The sequence below is a fragment of the Erythrolamprus reginae genome, chromosome 1, assembly GCF_031021105.1.
Source record: "Erythrolamprus reginae isolate rEryReg1 chromosome 1, rEryReg1.hap1, whole genome shotgun sequence".
NCBI classification, from domain to species: domain Eukaryota; kingdom Metazoa; phylum Chordata; class Lepidosauria; order Squamata; family Dipsadidae; genus Erythrolamprus; species Erythrolamprus reginae.
This window is the reverse complement of record NC_091950.1, coordinates 419,687,564-419,707,209: the sequence shown is the minus strand read 5'-3', so window position 1 is coordinate 419,707,209 and position 19,646 is coordinate 419,687,564. Positions and strand designations below refer to the sequence as shown.

At 45.5% G+C, this 19,646-nt stretch overlaps 1 protein-coding gene across 1 annotated transcript in view; it reads left to right on the top strand.

Annotated features, from left to right (window-relative positions):
- Positions 1-19,646, top strand: part of BCAS3 (BCAS3 microtubule associated cell migration factor) — an 845,338-nt gene that overhangs the window by 102,443 nt on the left and 723,249 nt on the right. Inside the window, 2 exon segments of the mRNA XM_070735381.1 lie at positions 7,534-7,641; positions 13,344-13,420. Of these exon segments, the coding sequence (XP_070591482.1) occupies positions 7,534-7,641; positions 13,344-13,420 (185 nt within the window).

Below are 19,646 nucleotides of genomic sequence, written 5' to 3'. Positions count from 1 at the left end.
ATGGCATTTTCAAGTTCATGGTGGTTATTTTGCACCAGCGTTTTTAGGGTGACAGTTTTAATCTCTATTAACACTTTATTTGTACATTTTCATTTAACATACACAAGTGCTTTCTGAACACTTTTATTCTCATGGTCAATTGTTCACATATTAATGCTTTCCCAGCTCCTAATTTCTACTCTTATTATCCAACCATTTATAAAACAAATCCCATATTTGAAAGTATTCTGTATCTTACTCCTCTTTTCTCTTCAATGTCAATCTATCCATTTCCGTGCAATCTAATAATTGTTTTCTTCTGTCAGTGTTTCCTCATTTTTCCTATTATTATTATTATTATTATTATTATTATTATTATTATTATTTATTAGATTTGTATCCCGCCCTTCTCCCATGTCTCTGGAAGGAGAGTCCATCATGGGTTTAGCTCGAGTCTTATTGGTAGGGACTGAGTTATAAATTAATATAATTATCATATTAATTAGGTACCGCCCCCTTGCTGCCCCTGTACCTCAGTTTTAAAAAACTCAGTCGAGGAAGGGACTCTGAGTTTTTTACTCCTGAGGGAGTAATCTTAAAAATGTTGATTTAATGGATTATTATTGTAATAAATGTAATATGAATGTATTGCTTTTAATCTTGTTTTTTCTGTCTTCACAGGTCATTATTTCGTTTAGGGGTTTCTGCCCTCCGCGGGCAGCGCCCCCAACGTTCTCCTCATGGGGCCTCTTCTCCCCGCGAGTACTGCCCTGAAGAGGAATGTTGAGCTGGAGATCACTGACCTCCGTGGCCATATCTAGCTTGTTCACCCCAAGTGGGAGGGGTCCGCCCCCTACCCACTTAAGGGGGCAGCAGAAAACGTTTCGGAAAAATGAGAAAAGGCTGAGCCTGGAACGAGCGGCAGGCGCGCTGCCTGGCTGAAGCCGGGATCAGTTTCGGAGCGCCTCACAGCTGATCGCTAATTAAGGGCTCAAAGCGCTCGCAGCCGAAGCCGCGGGAGAGAGCGAGCGGCCGCTGGGGACTCCAGCAGGAGAGGGGAATCCCCAAGCCTTTTTGACAGCCGCAAGTCACGGCGCCTGAAGGGCCGTGCACACAGCAATCAGGGGGACCTCACCCCCCCCCCCAAGGGCGGCAGTTGGTAGCGCCCGCCATTTTACCCCAAAAATTTGACGCGCGGGAGGAATTTCCCGCTCGAAATTTGGCGCGGTTTGGCAGGGCGCCAGGAGCCAGGCTTTTATTCTGCCCGGCAACACGCCTCATTGGCTCAGCTACTCACGTGGTGAGCAACTGTCAGGAACTAAATCTGTCATTCTGTGTGGATTCAGGCTTCGTGTAGTGATTCTGGTATAACGAATTTCTACAGTTTGTGAGTAAACGCTGCCCCATTACTCTAACAAGGATGGCTGATCAGCAGGTGGATCAGGGAGGGGAGCAAATCCAGTCTGCTCCGGCACCCCCCAAGGGTAAAGAAAGGACTTCTTCTAAGTCCAAGGCCAAGTCCTCCCAAACCTCTTCCTCTTTGAAGGAAGCTGAGAGAAAAATAAGGGCTTTAGAGCAACGCTTAGATGCAGCATTGGCCTCTCCAGCCTCAGGGGTTCTGCATATACCCCCATTCCAGCCGCTTCCAACAGCAGGGACACTGGCATTGGGAGCTCTGGGTTCTGCTACAGAGAGGGACTGGTCTCCAGACCGTCAGGCCTTACCATGCCCAACTCCACCATTGCCCTCACCTCATGCCAGATCAGAGAGGCCGGCTTCAGTCAGCCAGGCTTACTATGGGCCTTCTACTGCAACCCAGCCAACTGGGGCCCCTTCTGCATCTTTCACACCTACAGCTGCAGGGCTTAGATCCCAAGCTGATGCCTGGCAGGCCTTCCCGCCATCCCTGCAGGACATGATTGCCAACGTTTATGCGCAGGGAATGGCGGTTGGGGCTCAAAGTGTGACACCTCCATTACCGCAGTCATACCATCCCAGGGACCTTTGGTCAGCACCACCGCCCCCACCTGGGCTGGATTCACTGGCAGGAGACACTGGGCTGCTGGAAGAAGACAGTGAGCATGGGAACAATGAACTGTCTGATGATGAGTATGCCTTTCCAGAACAGCCCGCTCCCGCGGGCCTATTTAAGCCAACATTATTTAGGCTACTCTTACACAAGGTGAAACAGACCTTGGATGTGCCAGGTGCGGCAGCACCTCCGGATGCAGGCGATGGACTTAGAACTTCTGCTTCCCTGTGTAAGGAGCAGCCCAGGGAGTCCGATACTGTTCCTGCAATGGAGATCTTTTTAGAGAACATCAAGCGCACCTGGCAACACCCAGCAGCGGCCCAAGGCCCTTCAAATGTAGAGCGTCGTTTCTACACATTTGATAGCGAGATGGAGAATCTGTTACAGTTTCCGCCTGTGGACAAGCCGGTAGCCACACTGGTGTCCAATGCCGCCTTTCCTTCCGAAACGGCGGATAGTCTTAAGCCGGATGAGCGACGGGCCGAAACCCTCCTAAAGAAGGCCCATCAGATGGCGGCTTGGGCCCTACGAGCTGCATCAACGGCATCCATCTTTAATAGGGCATCCATCATGTGGCTCCAGGAGGTTCAGGCTCGAATGGGACCTGAAGATCCTCGTCTCAAACAGGATCTCAACAAACTCCTGGCTGCGGCCGAATTTTCGGCGGACGCTACCTTGCACGCAGCGAAATTTGCCGCAAGGGGCATGGCCTCTACGATTTCTTCTCGACGCCTGCTTTGGCTTCGACACTGGCAGGCGGATGCCAAGTCGAAGTGGCGCTTGTCATCTGCCCCTTTCGAAGGCACGAAGTTGTTCGGGGAGGTGCTGGAGGCTGTTCTGGTGGAGGACAAGGACAAGAGGAAGGTCCTCACCAGATCCTCTAGGCGCCAAGATCGCAATAGCACCCCGTACCGACGCCGGCAGCCATTTCGATGGGACCCAGCTTCCGGAGTTACCCAGACCTCCAGGCCTTATTCGCAGGGCCAATATGGTCAGTCCTATTCGTACCGCAACGATAGGACCTACTTTCAGGGCCGGGGCAGAGGATATCAACCGTCAAAACGGCCCTTTCGTGGTTCCAACCAGCGAGGTTTCCGTGGAGCCAAGTGACTCCACAGGGCAGGTCCCTTTGGGGGGAAAACTCCAAAGGTTTTGTACCGCCTGGACGGCCACAACCTCCGACGCTTGGATTTTGGACACAGTGACCCGAGGGCTCCGCCTCGAATTCTTACGTCTCCCACCTACCCAATTTGTGCCCTGTCCAGTACCCGCCGATGCTGCCAAGCGGGCATTGCTGGAGCAGGAGATCGCCCATCTCCTGGAGATCCACGCCATCGAGAAGGTGCCAACCCACATGGAGGGCATGGGGTTCTACTCCAGGGTCTTCATAGTACCCAAGTCATCGGGAGGTTGCAGGCTAATTTTGAACCTGAAGCGCTTAAACAGGTACGTGCTATACCGCAGGTTCAAAATGGCCTCCCTTCGCACCATACTCGCATCAATCAGAAAACGAGATCTCATGTCATCCATCGACCTGAAGGAGGCATATTTGCATATCACCATCCATCCGGGGCACCGGAGATACCTCCGGTTTTATGTCCAGGGGAAGCACTACCAGTACCGGGCAATGCCATTTGGCCTATCCTCCGCCCCGCGTACCTTCACGAAGATACTGGACTCGCTGATCGCCTTCTTACGGTCCCGATCGATAAGAATAATCGCTTACCTGGACGATATCCTCTTACTGGCCAGGGATCTGGCGACTGCGCAAAGAGACCTACGAGCCACGTTAACACTGTTGCAGGAACATGGCTTTACAATAAACGAGGGAAAGAGTCACCTTTTCCCCACCTCCACTATTACTCATCTCGGCGCGGTGATAGATACCTCCACCATGGAGGTTTACCTGTCATTGGAACGACAACGCAACATTCAGGACTTAGTCAGCAAGTTGCAGCACCAGCGGATGGTAACGCTGGCCCTCTTATCCAAGGTGCTCGGGACACTAGTGTCATGCGTGGACATTGTTCCCTGGGCACGGTATCATTTTCGCACGCTGCAATGGACCTTACTTCCATACCAGAAACGACGGGTCAGTCATACACACAGACTGGTCATGGTAGGAAGTCGCCTACGAGCCTCCTTGAAATGGTGGCAGTCCCGGGCAATACATCGAGGGTCTCCCTTTGGCCACTTACACCGGGTCGTTGTGACCACGGATGCAAGCCTCCTTGGTTGGGGGGCACATGTGGACCGTCACGTAACTCAGGGGTTGTGGCTTCCCCAGGACTTGACCCCAACGAATATCAACTTCCTGGAGCTAAAAGCGGTCCGTCTCGCTCTGCTAACCTTCACTCCGTTCCTTCAGGGAAAGCATGTGCTGGTTCGTACGGACAATGTCGCGACCAGGGCGCATCTCAACCACCAAGGGGGGACCAGATCTCTCAGACTGATGGAGGAAACTCAGCTCCTCTTCGACTGGGCAGAGGTCCACCTGGCATCTCTCCAGGCGGAGCACATTGCGGGGGAAGCCAATACCCAGGCGGATTGGCTAAGTCGACAAACAGTGGACCCAGGGGAGTGGAGTCTAACCCCGCCGTTGTTTCAGCAGGTGACCAAAAGGTTTGGCAACCCGACGGTGGATCTGTTTGCGACTACGTACAATACTCAGCTTCCCCGGTTTTATTCCAGGTTTCCCACGTCAGGAGCCGAGGGGACCAACGCTTTACACTCCCCGTGGCCCAAAGAACTGCTTTACGCCTTCCCGCCAACACCACTTATCCCCAAGGTGATAGAGAAGATCATAGTGGAACAGGCGGAGATCATCCTGATGGCACCCCATTGGCCACGGAGGGCTTGGTTCGCCGACCTAATGGGACTCTCAATTGTTCAACCCTGGCGGATTCCGGACGACCAGATTATCCTCACTCAGGGAGCAATCCTGCATCCGGAGCCACAGTGGTTCCATCTGACCGCTTGGCGCTTGAAGGGGACCGATTGAGAGCCTGGCATATTCCTGAGAATGTCATCACTACAATCCAGTCGGCCAGGAGGCCTTCAACGACTAGGATTTACCAGGCCACTTGGACCGCATTCGCCACCTTTTGCAGGGATAGACATCAGCGACCACAGGATGCTAGTGTGGTAGTGGTGTTGGAATTCTTACAATCCGGCCTAGAAAAAGGGCTGGCTCCCAACACCTTGAAAAGGCAGGTGGCGGCTTTGGCAACGATTGTTCGACCTGGAAATGGTGGTTCGTTGGCCCACCATACCTTGATCAGGGACTTTTTGAAAGGGGCTGCCAATAGGCACCCTCCACCAGTACGACGTTTTCCTACTTGGGATCTTACCATAGTTTTACAAGCGCTCACAGCGCCCCCATTCGAGCCGCTGAGGACGGTTTCTTTAAGGATGTTATCCCTTAAGACAGCGTTCTTGGTGGCCATTACATCGGCACGACGGGTGTCGGAACTGTCTGCCTTGTCAGTAAGGCCGGACCTTTGTACGTTTCATCCTAATAAGGTCGTTCTCCGTTTGGACCCAACGTTCATACCAAAGGTCAACACCCATTTTCACCGGACACAGGAACTTGTCCTACCAGATTTCTGCGTGCATGGGTCACATCCACTGGAGCTTAAGTGGCATAAAGTAGACGTGCGCAGAGCTGTTAAACTCTATATTAGGCGCACTGCTCCTTTTCGCAAGTCTGAGGCTCTGTTTGTCTCCTTTGGTCAACATCGATTGGGCCTCAAGGTGTCTTCGCAGACCATTAGCCAGTGGTTGAAGCTTTGTATTACAGAGGCATACAAAGCAGATTCCCGGACGTTGCCTAGTGGAATCACGGCTCATTCGACTCGTAGTGCCGCTACCTCAGCGGCATGGGCCACACAGGCATCGATAGAGGACATCTGTAAGGCGGCCACGTGGGCCTCTCCTACCACCTTTATACGGCACTATAAACTGGACACATTTGCTTCGGCCGAGGCGTCCTTTGGGAGGAGAGTTTTGCAGCAAGTGTGTGATCCTATTAGGACATGATTCAATGATATCCCTCCCTGGAACTCTGGAACTTGGGTATATCCCATGATGGACTCTCCTTCCAGAGACATGGGAGAAGAACCGTTGTACTCACCTGAACGGTCTTCTCCAGGTCCTGGAAGGAGAGTCCATACCCTCCCATTGAACCATGGTTATTGTGGCATTCAGTTACTGGTTGTGGTTGGTTGTTAAATAAAATTTTGTTATTACTTGAATTCGTTTTTTAAAACTGAGGTACAGGGGCAGCAAGGGGGCGGTACCTAATTAATATGATAATTATATTAATTTATAACTCAGTCCCTACCAATAAGACTCGAGCTAAACCCATGATGGACTCTCCTTCCAGGACCTGGAGAAGACCGTTCAGGTGAGTACAACGGTTCTTCTCCATAGATTCGAGGCGGCTCACAACAACAATAACACAATGTATAACAAATCTAATAATTAAAAGTCACTAAAAACCCCTTATTAAAAAGAAAACATACACACAAACATACCATGCATAAACTGTATAGGCCCGGGGGAGATGTCTCAGTTCCCCTATGCCTGGCGGCAGAGGTGGGTTTTAAGAAATTTACAAAAGACAAGGAGGGTGGGGGCAATTCTAATCTACGGGGGGAAGCTGGTTCCAGAGGGTCGGGGCCGCCACAGAGAAGGCTCTTCCTCTGGGTCCCACCAGACGACATTGTTTAGTCGACGGGATCCGGAGAAGGCCAACTCTGTGGGACCTAACCGGTCGCTGGGATTCGTGCAGCAGAAGGCGGTCTCGGAGATATTCTGGCCCGATGCCATGAAGGGCTTTATAGGTCATAACCAACACTTTGAATTGTGACCGGAAACTGATTGGCAACCAATGTAGACTGCGGAGTGTTGGTGTAACATGGGCATACCTAGGGAAGCCTATGATTGTTCTCGCAGCTGCATTCTGCTCGATCTGAAGTTTCCGAACACTTTTCAAAGGTAGCTCCATGTAGAGAGCATTACAGTAGTCGAACCCAATACTGTGCAAATACAATTCTTGCTGCTGTTAAAACATGCAATATTAAATAGAAATACCCCTTATTATATTTTTTTCTGGTACTATACCTAACAGAATGTTTTAATATCTATCATTTGTTTTGGATTATTGCATTTTGCTTTGTTTTCCTTTTCCCTTTAAAAAAAGTTTTTAAAAAACCCTCCAAAACAGTGCTCCCTTTTGTTTCTTTTTCTCTTCCCCCTTGTATTTCACTCCCCCTTTTTCTGTTCCCTTTCTTTCCCTTATTTTCCTATTTTCTTTTTCTGTATTTTATACCATAAAAATAAAGAAATGGGGGCGGGGGAATAACCCAGAAGGATTTTTTCTCTTTCTTATCCTGTCTATCAACTTAATTAATCCCAGCAAGTCTTTTGACAGCAAGCTGGTAGTAGAGAACATAAATAATAATAAGTATAATAATAAAATAGGCAACAGCAGGACTAAATTTCCTTGGTTTCTCTTTCAGGACCAGCCCTCCTTACTGCTGCGTGGATCTCCATTCTTTGAGAACAGGGGAAGTAGTCAAATCCGTGCAGTTCAAAACGCCTATTTATGATCTCCACTGCAACAGAAGGTAAAAATTCCTTTCGATCTCCAAATATCTTTCCCATCCCTTTTAAAGCTCTCACGCAGTCACTTCCTGTTCTTTCGACTACCTGGGTTGAAAGTGGCTAGATTCGGCAGCTATTGCTGAAAGAGAAGGCCCTGATTGGCTTGTTTTAATGCATAAATCTATTTAAATGGAAAGGCGACTCCAAAAGGATGTTGAGACTTTGGGGGAAAGTGCAAAGAAGAGCAAGTAAAATGATTTAAAAGCCTGGAGATAAAAACATATGAAGAACAGTTGCAGGAATTTGGGTATGACCAGTCTAGAGAAAAGAAGGACATAATAAAGGCAGTATTTGAGGGGTTGCCCCAAAGAAGAGGGAGTCAAGTTATTCTCCAAAGCACCTGAGGGTAGAAAAAGAAGTAATGGGTAGAAACTAATCAAGGAAGGAAGAAACCTAGAACAAAGGAGAAAATGGCAGTGAGAACAATTAATCAGCGGAACTACTTGCCTCCAGAAGTTGTGAATGCTCCAACACTGGAAGTTTTAAAGAAGATGTCGGACAACCAATTTGCCTGAAATGGTACAGGGCTTCCTGCTTGAACAATGGGTTGGACTAGAGGACCTCCAAGGTACCTTCTGGTTCTATTCTGATTGATTGACCTCAATATACTATATAATTGCCCCCACCCTCCTCGCCTTTTGTAAGCTCCTTAAAACCCACCTCTGCCGTCAGGCATGGGGGAACTGAGATACTCTTTCCCCCTAGGCCTTTACAATTTATGCATGGTATGTTTGTTTGTTTGTATGGATGTTTAGTTTTACAATAAGGGTTTTTTAGTTGTTTTTAGTATTGGATTTACATGATGTTTTTTATTACTGTTGTTAGCCGCCCCGAGTCTACGGAGAGGGGCGGCATACAAATCCAATAGATAGATAGATAGATAGATAGATAGATAGATAGATAGATAGATAGATAGATAGATAGATAGATAGATAGAAAGAAAGAGGGAGATAGATAGATAGAGAGAAAGAGAGAGAGAGAGAGGGAGATAGATAGAGAGAGAGAGAGAGGGAGAGAGGGAGATAGATAGATAGAGAGAAAGAGAGAGAGAGAGGGAGATAGATAGATAGAAAGAGAGAGGGAGATAGATAGATAGATAGATAGATAGATAGATAGATAGATAAATACAAAATAAATACAAAAATACTGGCTGGGGAATTCTGGGCGTTGAAGTCCACCAGTCTTAAAGTTGCCAAGTTTCGGGACTCCTGGTTTAAGGGAGCAGATTTAAGTTTGTAATAAGGGGCACATTTGAGAGTGGCACAACACCCTTTAGATCCCAGGTGCTTTCTTTCTTACGTATGCAGATATTTTCTTTGCAAAATGTCTCCTCCACTCCTCTGGTGTAAAGGATCAGATTGGAAATGATGGGAAGAGTTTCCTTCTGCCTAAGAGTTGAGTGGTTGACTGTGAAAGTTGGGCCGTAAGAAAGGCTGAGAGCCAAAGAATGGAGGCCTTTGAACTCTGGTGCTAGAGAAGCCTCCTGCGAGTCCCTTGGACTGCAAGGCCATCCAACTGGTCAGTACTAGAAGAGATCCATCCTGACTGCTCTTTAGAAGGCCAGACCCTGAAGATGAAACTCAAAGAGTTTGGCCAACTAATGAGAAGGAAAGACTCCCTGGAGAAGAGCCCGATGCTGGGAACGATGGAGGGCAAAAGGGGACGACAGAGAACGAGATAGCTGGATGGATTCCTTGAAGCAGTCGGAGTGAAATTAAATGGGACTCCAGAGGATGGTAGAGGAAGGCCTGGAGGAACTTTGTCCATGGGGTTGCTATAGGTCGGACACGATTTCACAACTAACCACCAGAATTGAGAAAGGTGGCTTGAGGGCAGATATTATGGGCTCAAAAGAGTGACTAGACTCGTCCTCTTATAAAGCCATTTCCTCTGTTCCTGAGACAGACAAAAGGGAAACAATTTTCTCATCAGAAATTCTCTAAAGAGCCAAAGGGAGATAGGAGAAGGGTTGAAGGACTGTGGATATAATTGGGATGTATATTCTGAGTGGTGAAAGGGGAGATTTCTTGATCAGAGAACCCCTCAAAACCAGCTCCCCATTGTCTCCACCCCCCCTTCTGAAGATTTTGTTTGGTACATTTTGTCTTTGTATTTCATGTCCTGGTAATTATATAAAGTGATTTTTCCACCCCCTCTCCTCCTCTTAATTCCATTGTATGGAAGGCAGCGGAGGTCAAAGCGAGGAAAAACACTTTTAGCAAATAAGGCCTGGCTATTAGGCCCAGCAGATTTGCAATGAAAAAACCCCCGCAGCAATATGATTATTTTTGAGGATGAAACACTTTTCAGATTAATATACCGGGTGCTTTTGATGGATTTTCAATCTGAACTGCTGGGACAAATGAGTGTTTTTAAAAAATTACATGAAGTATAATGCCAGTTTTGTTAACAAGGTACGATCTCATCGACAGCCCCCCTTCCCCACTTCATGGGCGCCCTAATTGTTTTCCTTTCCATGAATATCGAAAACCTGTCGTGCTTTCCCTCTGAAAGTTACACTCTGTCGAATCTGCTGTTGGCTACGACGTACAACTTTGCTGACTTTTATTGTTCAAGACCACTGAGTAAGGTATGAAAAAAGGAAGAAAAGGGAAAGAAGGGAGGTGGATAGAAGGAAGAAAAGAAGGAAGAAAGAAAGAGAAAGAAGAATGAAGGAAGGAATATAAAGAAAAGGGAAGGAAGGAAAGTGAATAGAAGGAAGAAAGGTGGATAGAAGAAGAAAGAAGAAGGAAGGTGGATAGAAGAAAGTTAGGGAGGAAGGAAAAAAGAGGAAGAAAAAGAGGAAGGAAGGAAAGACTATATGGAGAAGAAAAAATTGGATGGAAAGAAGAAAGAAACAGAAAGAAAGAAAAGAAAAGAAAGAATAGAGAGAGAAAATGTGGATAGAAGGAAAAAAAGAATGCAGAAAGAAAGAGAGGGGGAGAGAGAGGTATTGGTATTGTTTTGTTATATTTTTCAATTTAATATTAACAAATATTTATCCCACCCTTGCCTTTCCATGACTTAGAAATACTCATTAAAAGTTACAACACATTTCAACTGCACTTTTATAGTTTTATTTATAAATATAGTAAAAGGGCAGTAGGATGCTTGGCTTCATAGCTAGAGGTATAACAAGCAGGAAGAGGGAGATTGTGATCCCGCTATATAGAGTACTGGTGAGACCACATTTGGAATAATACTGTGTTCAGTTCTGGAGACCTCACCTACAAAAAGATATTGACAAAATTGACCGGGTCCAAAGACAGGCTACAAGAATGGTGGAAGGTCTTAAGCATAAAACGTATCAGGAAAGACTTCATGGACTCAATCTGTATAGTCTGGAGGACAGAAGGAAAAGGGGGGACATGATCAAAACATTTAAATATGTCAAAGGGTTCAATAAGGTTCAGGAGGGAAGTGTTTTTAATAGGAAAGTGAACACAAGAACAAGGGGACACGTTCTGAAGTTAGTTGGGGGAAAAATCAAAAGCAACATGAGAAAATATTATTTCACTGAAAGAGTAGTAGATCCTTGGAACAAACTTCCAGCAGACGTGGTAGATAGATCCACAGGAACTGAATTTAAACATGCCTGGGATAAACATAGATCCATCCTAAGATAAAATACAGGAAATAGTATAAGGGCAGACTAGATGGACCATGAGGTCTTTTTCTGCCGTCAGTCTTCTATGTTTCTATGTTGCACAGAATTAAGTTAAGTTAAAGCAGATTATTGGGTCCTTGGTAAAAACTAGTTTTATTTTCCTCATGTAAACTGAAAGTCTGCTTAATGATTGCAGTAGCCCCCCCCCCCCAAAAAAAGGCAATAAAACAACTTCTGTCCAGTTTAATCTTTATTCTAGGCAGCTTACAAAAACTGCAATGGCAGCCAATGTACCAAAATATCACATTGAAATACTTTGGGTAATCTGGATGTTTTTCTTTAGATGGACATAAGGCATCGTTCTCTCCCCAGCTTCCTCTGCGTCTAAACACACAAATATTTCCAAATATCATTTTTATTTTATTATATAAAATAGAAAATAGAAAAGGAAAGAAAGAAAGAAAAAAATAAGAAATTAAGGGTGGGAAAAGGGGGTGTGAGATACCATGGGGGGGAAAAAGAAAGAAAAGGGGGCATTGATTTCCAACTCTTCTTAACACAGTATAAAATAACACACTCTAGCCTCAACCTTTTGCTTTTACACATTGATATATAAGTAGCCATTTCTATAGCACCAAATCTTTCTCATTGACAAAACCAGTTTCATATTTTTTTTCTTCACAAGCACATATTCCAGAAGTGATATCCGACTAACAACATGTTTTCCTCTTTAAAATAAACTTATGAAAATAAGGTGGATACTATACATGCATGTAAACATAAAAACGTGTGTGCACCATATCCCTTTAAAAAAGATACAGCTTTTCTCATGACTATCTTCTTCACAACAACAACAAGGGACCTTAGAGGTCTTCTAGTCCAACCCCCTGCTTAGGCAGGAAACTCTACATTACTTCAGATGGTTATCCAACATCTTCTTAAAGCTTCTAGTGTTGGAGTATTCACAACTTCTGGAGGCAAGCTGTTCCATTGATTAATTGTTCTAATTGTCAGGAATTTTTTCCTTGGTTCTAAGTTACTTCTTTCCTTATTTGCCCTGCGAGAATTCAGCTGCAAGAGCAATCATGGGCTTTCCCAAATATGCCCATGTTACACCAACACTCCGCAGTCTGCATTGGTTGCCGATCAGTTTCCTCTCACAATTGAAAGTGTTTGTTATGACCTATAAAGCCCTTCATGGCACCGGACCAGATTATCTCAGGGACCGCCTTCTGCTGCACGAATCCCAGATTTGGTCCCACAGATTTGGTCTTCTCCGGGTCCCATCAACTAAACAATGTCGTTTGGCGGGACCCAGGGGAAGAGCCTTCTCTGTGGCGGCCCCGGCCCTCTGGAACCAACTGCCCCCAGAGATTAGAATTGCCCCCACCCTCCATGCCTTTCGTATGCATGGTATGTCTGTGTGTATGTTTGGGTTTTATATTAATGGGTTTTTAACTTTTTTTAGTATTGGATTATTATTATATGCTGTTTTATTATTGTTGTTAGGGTCAGGCAGGCAGGCAGGCAGGCAGGCAGGCAGGCAGGCAGATTTGGTTTCCACCCATTGTTTCTTGTTCTACCCTCAGGTGCTTTGAAGAATAGGATAACCCCCAAATCTTCTTTGTGGCAACCCCTCAGATATTGGAACACTGCTATCATGTCTCTCTCAGTCCTTTTATTCATTAAACTAGCCATGCCCAGTTCCTGCAATCGTTCTTTATAGGTTTTAGCCTCCAGTCCCCTAATCATCTTGGTTGCTCTTCTCTGCACTCTTTCTAGAGTCTCAACATCCTTTTTGCATCACGGCGACCAAAACTGAATGCCGTATTCCAAGTGTGGCCTTAACAAGGCCTTATAAAGTGGTATTTACCCTTTGCGTGATCTTGATTCTATTCCTTCCCTCTGGTTTCCCTTCTAAATAATTTACCTGTATCGATCTCTTGGGCGATACCATTATTAAAAAAAAGAGGGGCAAAATGGGAAGCGCTTTTCAAAATCATTTTGCACTTCAGGTGTTCTTTATTTTATACAATATGCCTGTTTGTGTATTTTCAGGATTCTGGTTGTTGTCTTGCAAGAGAAGATTGCTGCCTTCGACAGCTGCACTTTCACGAAAAAGTTCTTTGTCACAAGTAAGTGTTTGAAATTATTTCTCACTGCTTTCCCTATCACAGGTAGTCCTCAAACTGACGACCACAGCCGAGCCCAGAAATCTTGTTGTTAAGTGAGGCAGTTACTAAGTGAGTTTTGCCCCAATTTTACGACCTTCCTTTCCACATCTAAGTGACTCGCAGCAGTTGATACCCTGGGTTGCTAAATGAATCTGGCTTTCCTCGTTGACTTTGCTTGTGAGACGGTCACAAAAGGGGATCACATGACTTTGGGACACTGCAAATGTGAACCAATGGCCAAGGTCTGAATTTTGATCTGTGATCATACGAAGCTGAAAAGGTCGTAACTGAGAAACAATCATAAGTCACATTTTTTCAGTGCTGTTGTGAGTTTGAATGGTCACTCAACAAACTGTTGTAAGTTAAGGACCACCTGTATAATTTTTTCTCTGACTCCAGCAATGATTCATTTCAAGCAGTGGTTTAAGATGGGAGTCAACAGTATTAGAGAGCCCGGTTTGGTTGAGGCACCAGGAGACAAAGAGTTTATTTATTTTATTTATTTATTTATTGGATTTGTATGCCGCCCCTCTCCGTGGACTCGGGGCGGCTAACAACAATGATAAAAACAGCATTTATTTTATTTATTTATTTATTGGATTTGTATGCCGCCCCTCTCCGCAGACTCGGGGTGGCTAACAACAATGATAAAAGACAACATGTAACAATCCAATTTAACAAAACAACTAAAAACCCTTATTATAAAAACCAAACATACACACAAACATACCATGCATAACTTGTAATGGCCTAGGGGAAGGAATATCCTAACTCCCCCATGCCTGGCGACAAAGGTGGGTCTTGAGTAACTTGCGACAAGCATGTAACCATCCAATACTAAAACAACTAAAAAACCCTTATTATAAAACCAGACATACATACAGACATACCATGCATAAATTGTAGAGACCTAGGGGGAAAGAATATCTCAGTTCCCCCATGCCTGACGGCAGAGGTGGGTTTTAAGGAGCTTACAAAAGGCAAGGAGGGTGAGGGCAATACTGATCTCTGGGGGGAATTGGTTTCAGAAGGCTGGGGCTGCCACAGAGAAGGCTCTTTCCCTGGGTCCCGCCAAACGACATTGTTTAGTTGTTTAGTTCTAGTCCCACCTTCACCATGAAAGCCAAGTGGATGACCTTGGGGTAACCATGGTCACGTGATCAAAATTGGGGCCCTCGGCCTTGTATTTATGATGTTTGTAGCATCCCCAAGTCCTGGGATTGTTATTCACGACCTTCCTAGGAAGATTCTAGGGACGCAGTGGCTCAGTGGCTAAGACGCTGAGCTTGTCGATCAGAAAGGTCGGCAGTTAAGTGGTTCAAATCCATACTTGTCCCAGCTTCTGCTAACCTAACAGTTCGAAAGCACGTATTAAAAATATGAGCCGGGGTGGCGCAGCAGGTAGAGTGCTGTACTGCAGGCCACTGAAGCTGACTTGTAGATCTGAAGGTCAGCGGTTCAAATCTCATCACCGGCTCAAGGTTGACTCAGCCTTCCATCCTTCCGAGGTGGGTCAAATGAGGACACGGATTGTGGGGGCAATAGGCTGGCTCTGTTAAAAAACGTGCTGTTGCTAACATGTTGTATCCCGCCCTGAGTCTAAGGAGAAGGGTGGCATAAAAATCAATCAATCAAACAAACAAACAAACAAACAAACAAACAAACAAACAAACAAACAAACAAACAAACAAACATGCAAGTAGAAAAATAGGGGACCCCCCCCTTTGGTGGGAAGGTAACAGCATTTTGTGCGCCCTCGGCATTTAGTCATGCCGACCACGTGAGCATGGAGACGTCTTCAGTTTTGAAATGGAGGGCACCGCCCTCTAGAGTCAGGAACGACTAGCACATATGTGCAAGGGGAACCTTTAGCTTTTACCTTTAGGAAGCTTCTGGCAAACAAAGTCAACGGTGGGGTGTGTGGGTAGATTTGCTTAACAATTGTTCATGGTTCATTTAACAACCACAGTAGGTTGCTTTACAGTCGTGGTAACAAATGGTAAAATGAGATGTAAGTCACATAACAGCTGCCATGCTTAGCAGTGAAACTTTTGGGTTCAATTCTATGTGTCATGTATGTGGGTATATGCATATTTTTATTTATTTATATATATCTTTTGTTGTCCTGTGTATATTGGAGGTGGTGACTGAGAGCTGGATGCAAAAAAAATTCATTTTAATGTATGAATAGTGTACATTCAAAGTAACAGTAAAGTTCAATTCAATTCAATTCAATTTATTAGATTTGTATGCCGCCCCTCTCCGAAGACTCGGGGCGGCTCACAACAATAATAAAAACAGTATAATAATGGAACAAATCTAATAATAAAATTATATTAAAAATCCCCAACAATTTAAAAACCATATAGCACATACATACCAAACATAAAATATAAGAAAGCCTGGGGGAGATGTCTTAATTCTCCCATGCCTGGCGATATAGGTGGGTCTTGAGTAACTTGCGAAAGACAAAGAGGGTGGGGGCTGTTCTAATCTCTGGGGGGAGAAGATTCCAGAGGGCCGGGGCCACCACAGAGAAGGCTCTTCCCCTGGGGCCCGCCAAATGACATTGTTTGGTCAACGGGACCCGGAGAAGGCCAACTCTGTGGGACCTTATCGGCCGCTGGGATTCGTGCGGTAGAAGGCGGTTCCGGAGGTATTCTGGTCCAATGCCATGAAGGGCTTTAAAGGTCATTACCAACACTTTGAATTGTGACCGGAAACCGATCGGCAGCCAGTGCAGGCCACAGGCCAGTTATTCTAAGTCTAAATCTAAATGTCAGCGTACTCTGAGAACTACCTGGACAGTATTTTCCGAGAATATAGGAGCACTAAAGGTTGACGTGGTTTCTTTTTCCTATTTTTTGAAAGAAATGGACATCACGTTTCTGATCAGTGTGATGTCTCACCATTCTCTAAGATGGAATTCCGGCTTGAGGGATGACCTTTAATTTTTTATGAGAACATTGAGGTCTGTTGTATCCAAAATGGAGGTTCCAAGAAGCTAAGTATTAAAAAGAACGAAATATCTTTGAGCAGATGCCCAGAGATTGGTGCTCGGTGTCTGCATCAATTTCCTGGTTTCCCTTCCCATCAGAAGAAATATTCTCTGTGATTTTTTTTTTTTAGACAGGGAAGCAAAATTTGTGCTTTGAAAGGCACTTTGATTTGATTGGATTGGATTGGATTGGATTTGTATGCCGCCCCTCTCCGTAGACTCGGGGCGGCTAATAACAGTAGTAAACAGCATATGACAATCCAATATAAACAGTTAAAAACCCCTATTGTAAAACCAACATACGTACAGACATACCATGCATAAAATTGTAAAGGCCTAGGGGGAAAGAGTATCTCAATTCCCCCATGCCTGGCGGCAGAGGTGGGTTTTAAGAAGCTTACGAAAGGCAAGGAGGGTGGGAGCAATTCTAATCTCTGGGGGGAGTTGGTTCCAGAGGGTCGGGGCCGCCACAGAGAAGGCTCTTCCCCTGGGTCCCACCAAGCAACATTGTTTAGTCGATGGGACCCGGAGAAGACCCACTCTGTGGGACCTAACTGGTTGCTGGGATTCGTGCAGCAGAAGGCGGTCCCTGAGATAGTCTGGTCCGGTGCCATGAAGGGCTTTATAGGTCATAACCAACACTTTGAAGAGTCAGTCCTCCACCCCCCTTCTCAATCAGCAACTAATTTGGAATTGTTGCCTGTATAAACTAAGATAAAGCATGCCCCCAGTTTTTACCCTAGAACAGGGCTTCCTAACTTGGACAATTTCCAGGTATATGGACTTCAACTCCCAGAATTCCACATTGCTGAGAATTCCGGGACTTGAAGTCCACTCACCTCCAGTTCACCAAAATTGGGAAACACTGTTCCAGAAGAGCAACCTTGGGTATATGTGTAGAGCCTCTGTGGTGCAGTGATTAGACTGCAGTACTGCAGGCTACTTCTGCTGACTGCCGGCTGCCTGAAGTTTGGCAGTTCGAATCTCACCAGGCTCAAGGTTGACTCAGCCTTCCATCCTTCCGAGGTGGGTAAAATGAGGACCCCGATTGTTGTGGGCAATATGATGATTCTGTAAACCGCTTATTTATTTATTTATTTTGTCCAATACACAATGAGGGTTTTAGTGGGTATATATCTATATACACATAGTAAAATACATGATGAAGGTTATAGAGGAGATACTCATAGTAAAATATATCTAAGAAATAATAGAAAAGAAAGTATAGTAATAGAACATATCAATGAAAGAATAGAAGAAGAGATATAGGAATAGAAGAAAGGAATAGGAGATATAGGAGAGCAATAGGACAGGGGACGGAAGGCCCTCTAGTGCACTTGTACTCGCCCCTTACTGACCTCTTAGGAATCTGGATAGGTCAACCGTAGATAATCTAAGGGTAAAGTGTTGGGGGTTTGGGGATGACACTATGGAGTCTGGTAATGAGTTCCACTCTTCGACAACTCGGTTACTGAAGTCATATTTTTTACAGTCAAGTTTGGAGCGGTTAATATTAAGTTTAAATCCGTAGTGTGCTCTTGAGAGGGCTGTAAAGCCCTGTGAAGTGGTATATAAGTCTAAGTACTATTGCTATTGCGATCAAAACTATCCAAAATGCCTATTTTATTTCTGCTAGGAGAGATTTGCAGGACAACGAGTGGGAAAGTAAGCTATCCATTTATAAACTAGAAGTGGGACCCGTCAACTTTCACATGCTCTTTTGGACTTTCAGTAGGAAGTGAGAAAGTAGACCAGTTCAGAGGCCAGAAATCCCCCCAAATGCCAACGGTCTTCAAAGAAGCTGCCTTTTGCCCCAGATGTTCCACCGCAACTCCTTCTAACCTTCTTGGAAAGGGCCGGCTCAGCTGGCCTTGATGTATGTTTGTTTACTGATAGGCTCCCACTGCACTAAAAGATGCTGGGCTCCCAAGCTTAAGGTTTTGACCTTAAAAGGAAAACTGCAGCTAAGTATGTGCAGAATTTACTGTGGTGGGGTGGAAGGTTGTGGGGGTGTAGAGGGGGTGGGGGCGGCAGAAGACATGCCTTGGATTGACTTAGACTCTGGGTTGCAACATTTCCGTGGGCCCGTTGTGAAACTGGAAGCAGCTTGCTTTCAAAGAGGGGGGAAAAAAACATTATCCGTCTGGGATAATCCGAAAGTTACCAATAGGTGTCAGTTTCTCTCCGTAGCTGGACATGAAATGTCAAGTTGAAGGATCCCGTCTGCTGATTGATTGCAAAGGGACTAAAAAGCAGATTTTTCGAAAGCCGCTCGGATCCACAACAGAGCCCCGAATTTCCCCCACTTTAAGCAAGACAGTCCTTAAGTGAGTTTTGCCTTTTGTGACACAGTTGTGTACAGGTAACCCTTGACCTACAACAGTTTGCTTGGTGGCCATTTGAAGTTACAGCGGCGCTGAAAAAGTTACTTACGACAGTTTTTCACATACAACCTGGGAGAAACCGCTCTTAGCAGTAGCGACTGCGAAAGAGACCTCGGAGTCTTGGTGGATAATCAACTAAACATGAGCCAACAATGTGCAGCAGCAGCTAAAAAAGCAACACAATCCTAAGCTGCATCAATAGGGGAATACACTCCAAGACCAGGGAAGTCTTAATACCACTCTACTACGCCCTGGTCAGACCACACCTGGAGCGCTGTGTTCAGTTCTGGTCACCACACTTCAAAAGAGACATTGAAACTCTGGAGAAGGTGCAAAAAAGAGCAACCAAGATGATTAAGGGACTGGAAACCAAGACTTACGAAGAGAGACTGAGGGAACTGGGCATGGATAGCCTAGAGAAAAGGAGGGCCAGAGTGGACATGATAGCAGTCTACAAGTATACGAGGGGATGTCACAGAGAGGAGGGGATCACGTTATTCTCCAGGGCACCAGAGGGCCGGATGAGGAACAACGGCTGGAAGCTGACCAAGGAGAGATTCAACATGGAGATAAGGAGGAACTTCCTGACGGTCAGAGCGATCAACCAATGGAACAACCTACCAGCGGACATTGTGAACTCCAACACTCTGGACATTTTTAAGAGAAGATTGAACTGCCACTTGACTGGTGTACTATAGAGTTCCTGCTTGGGCAGGGGGTTGAATTTGATGGCCTTCATAGTCCCTTTCAACTCTAACAATAAATAAAATAAATAAATAAACATTGAACACCGTTGCGGCATCCA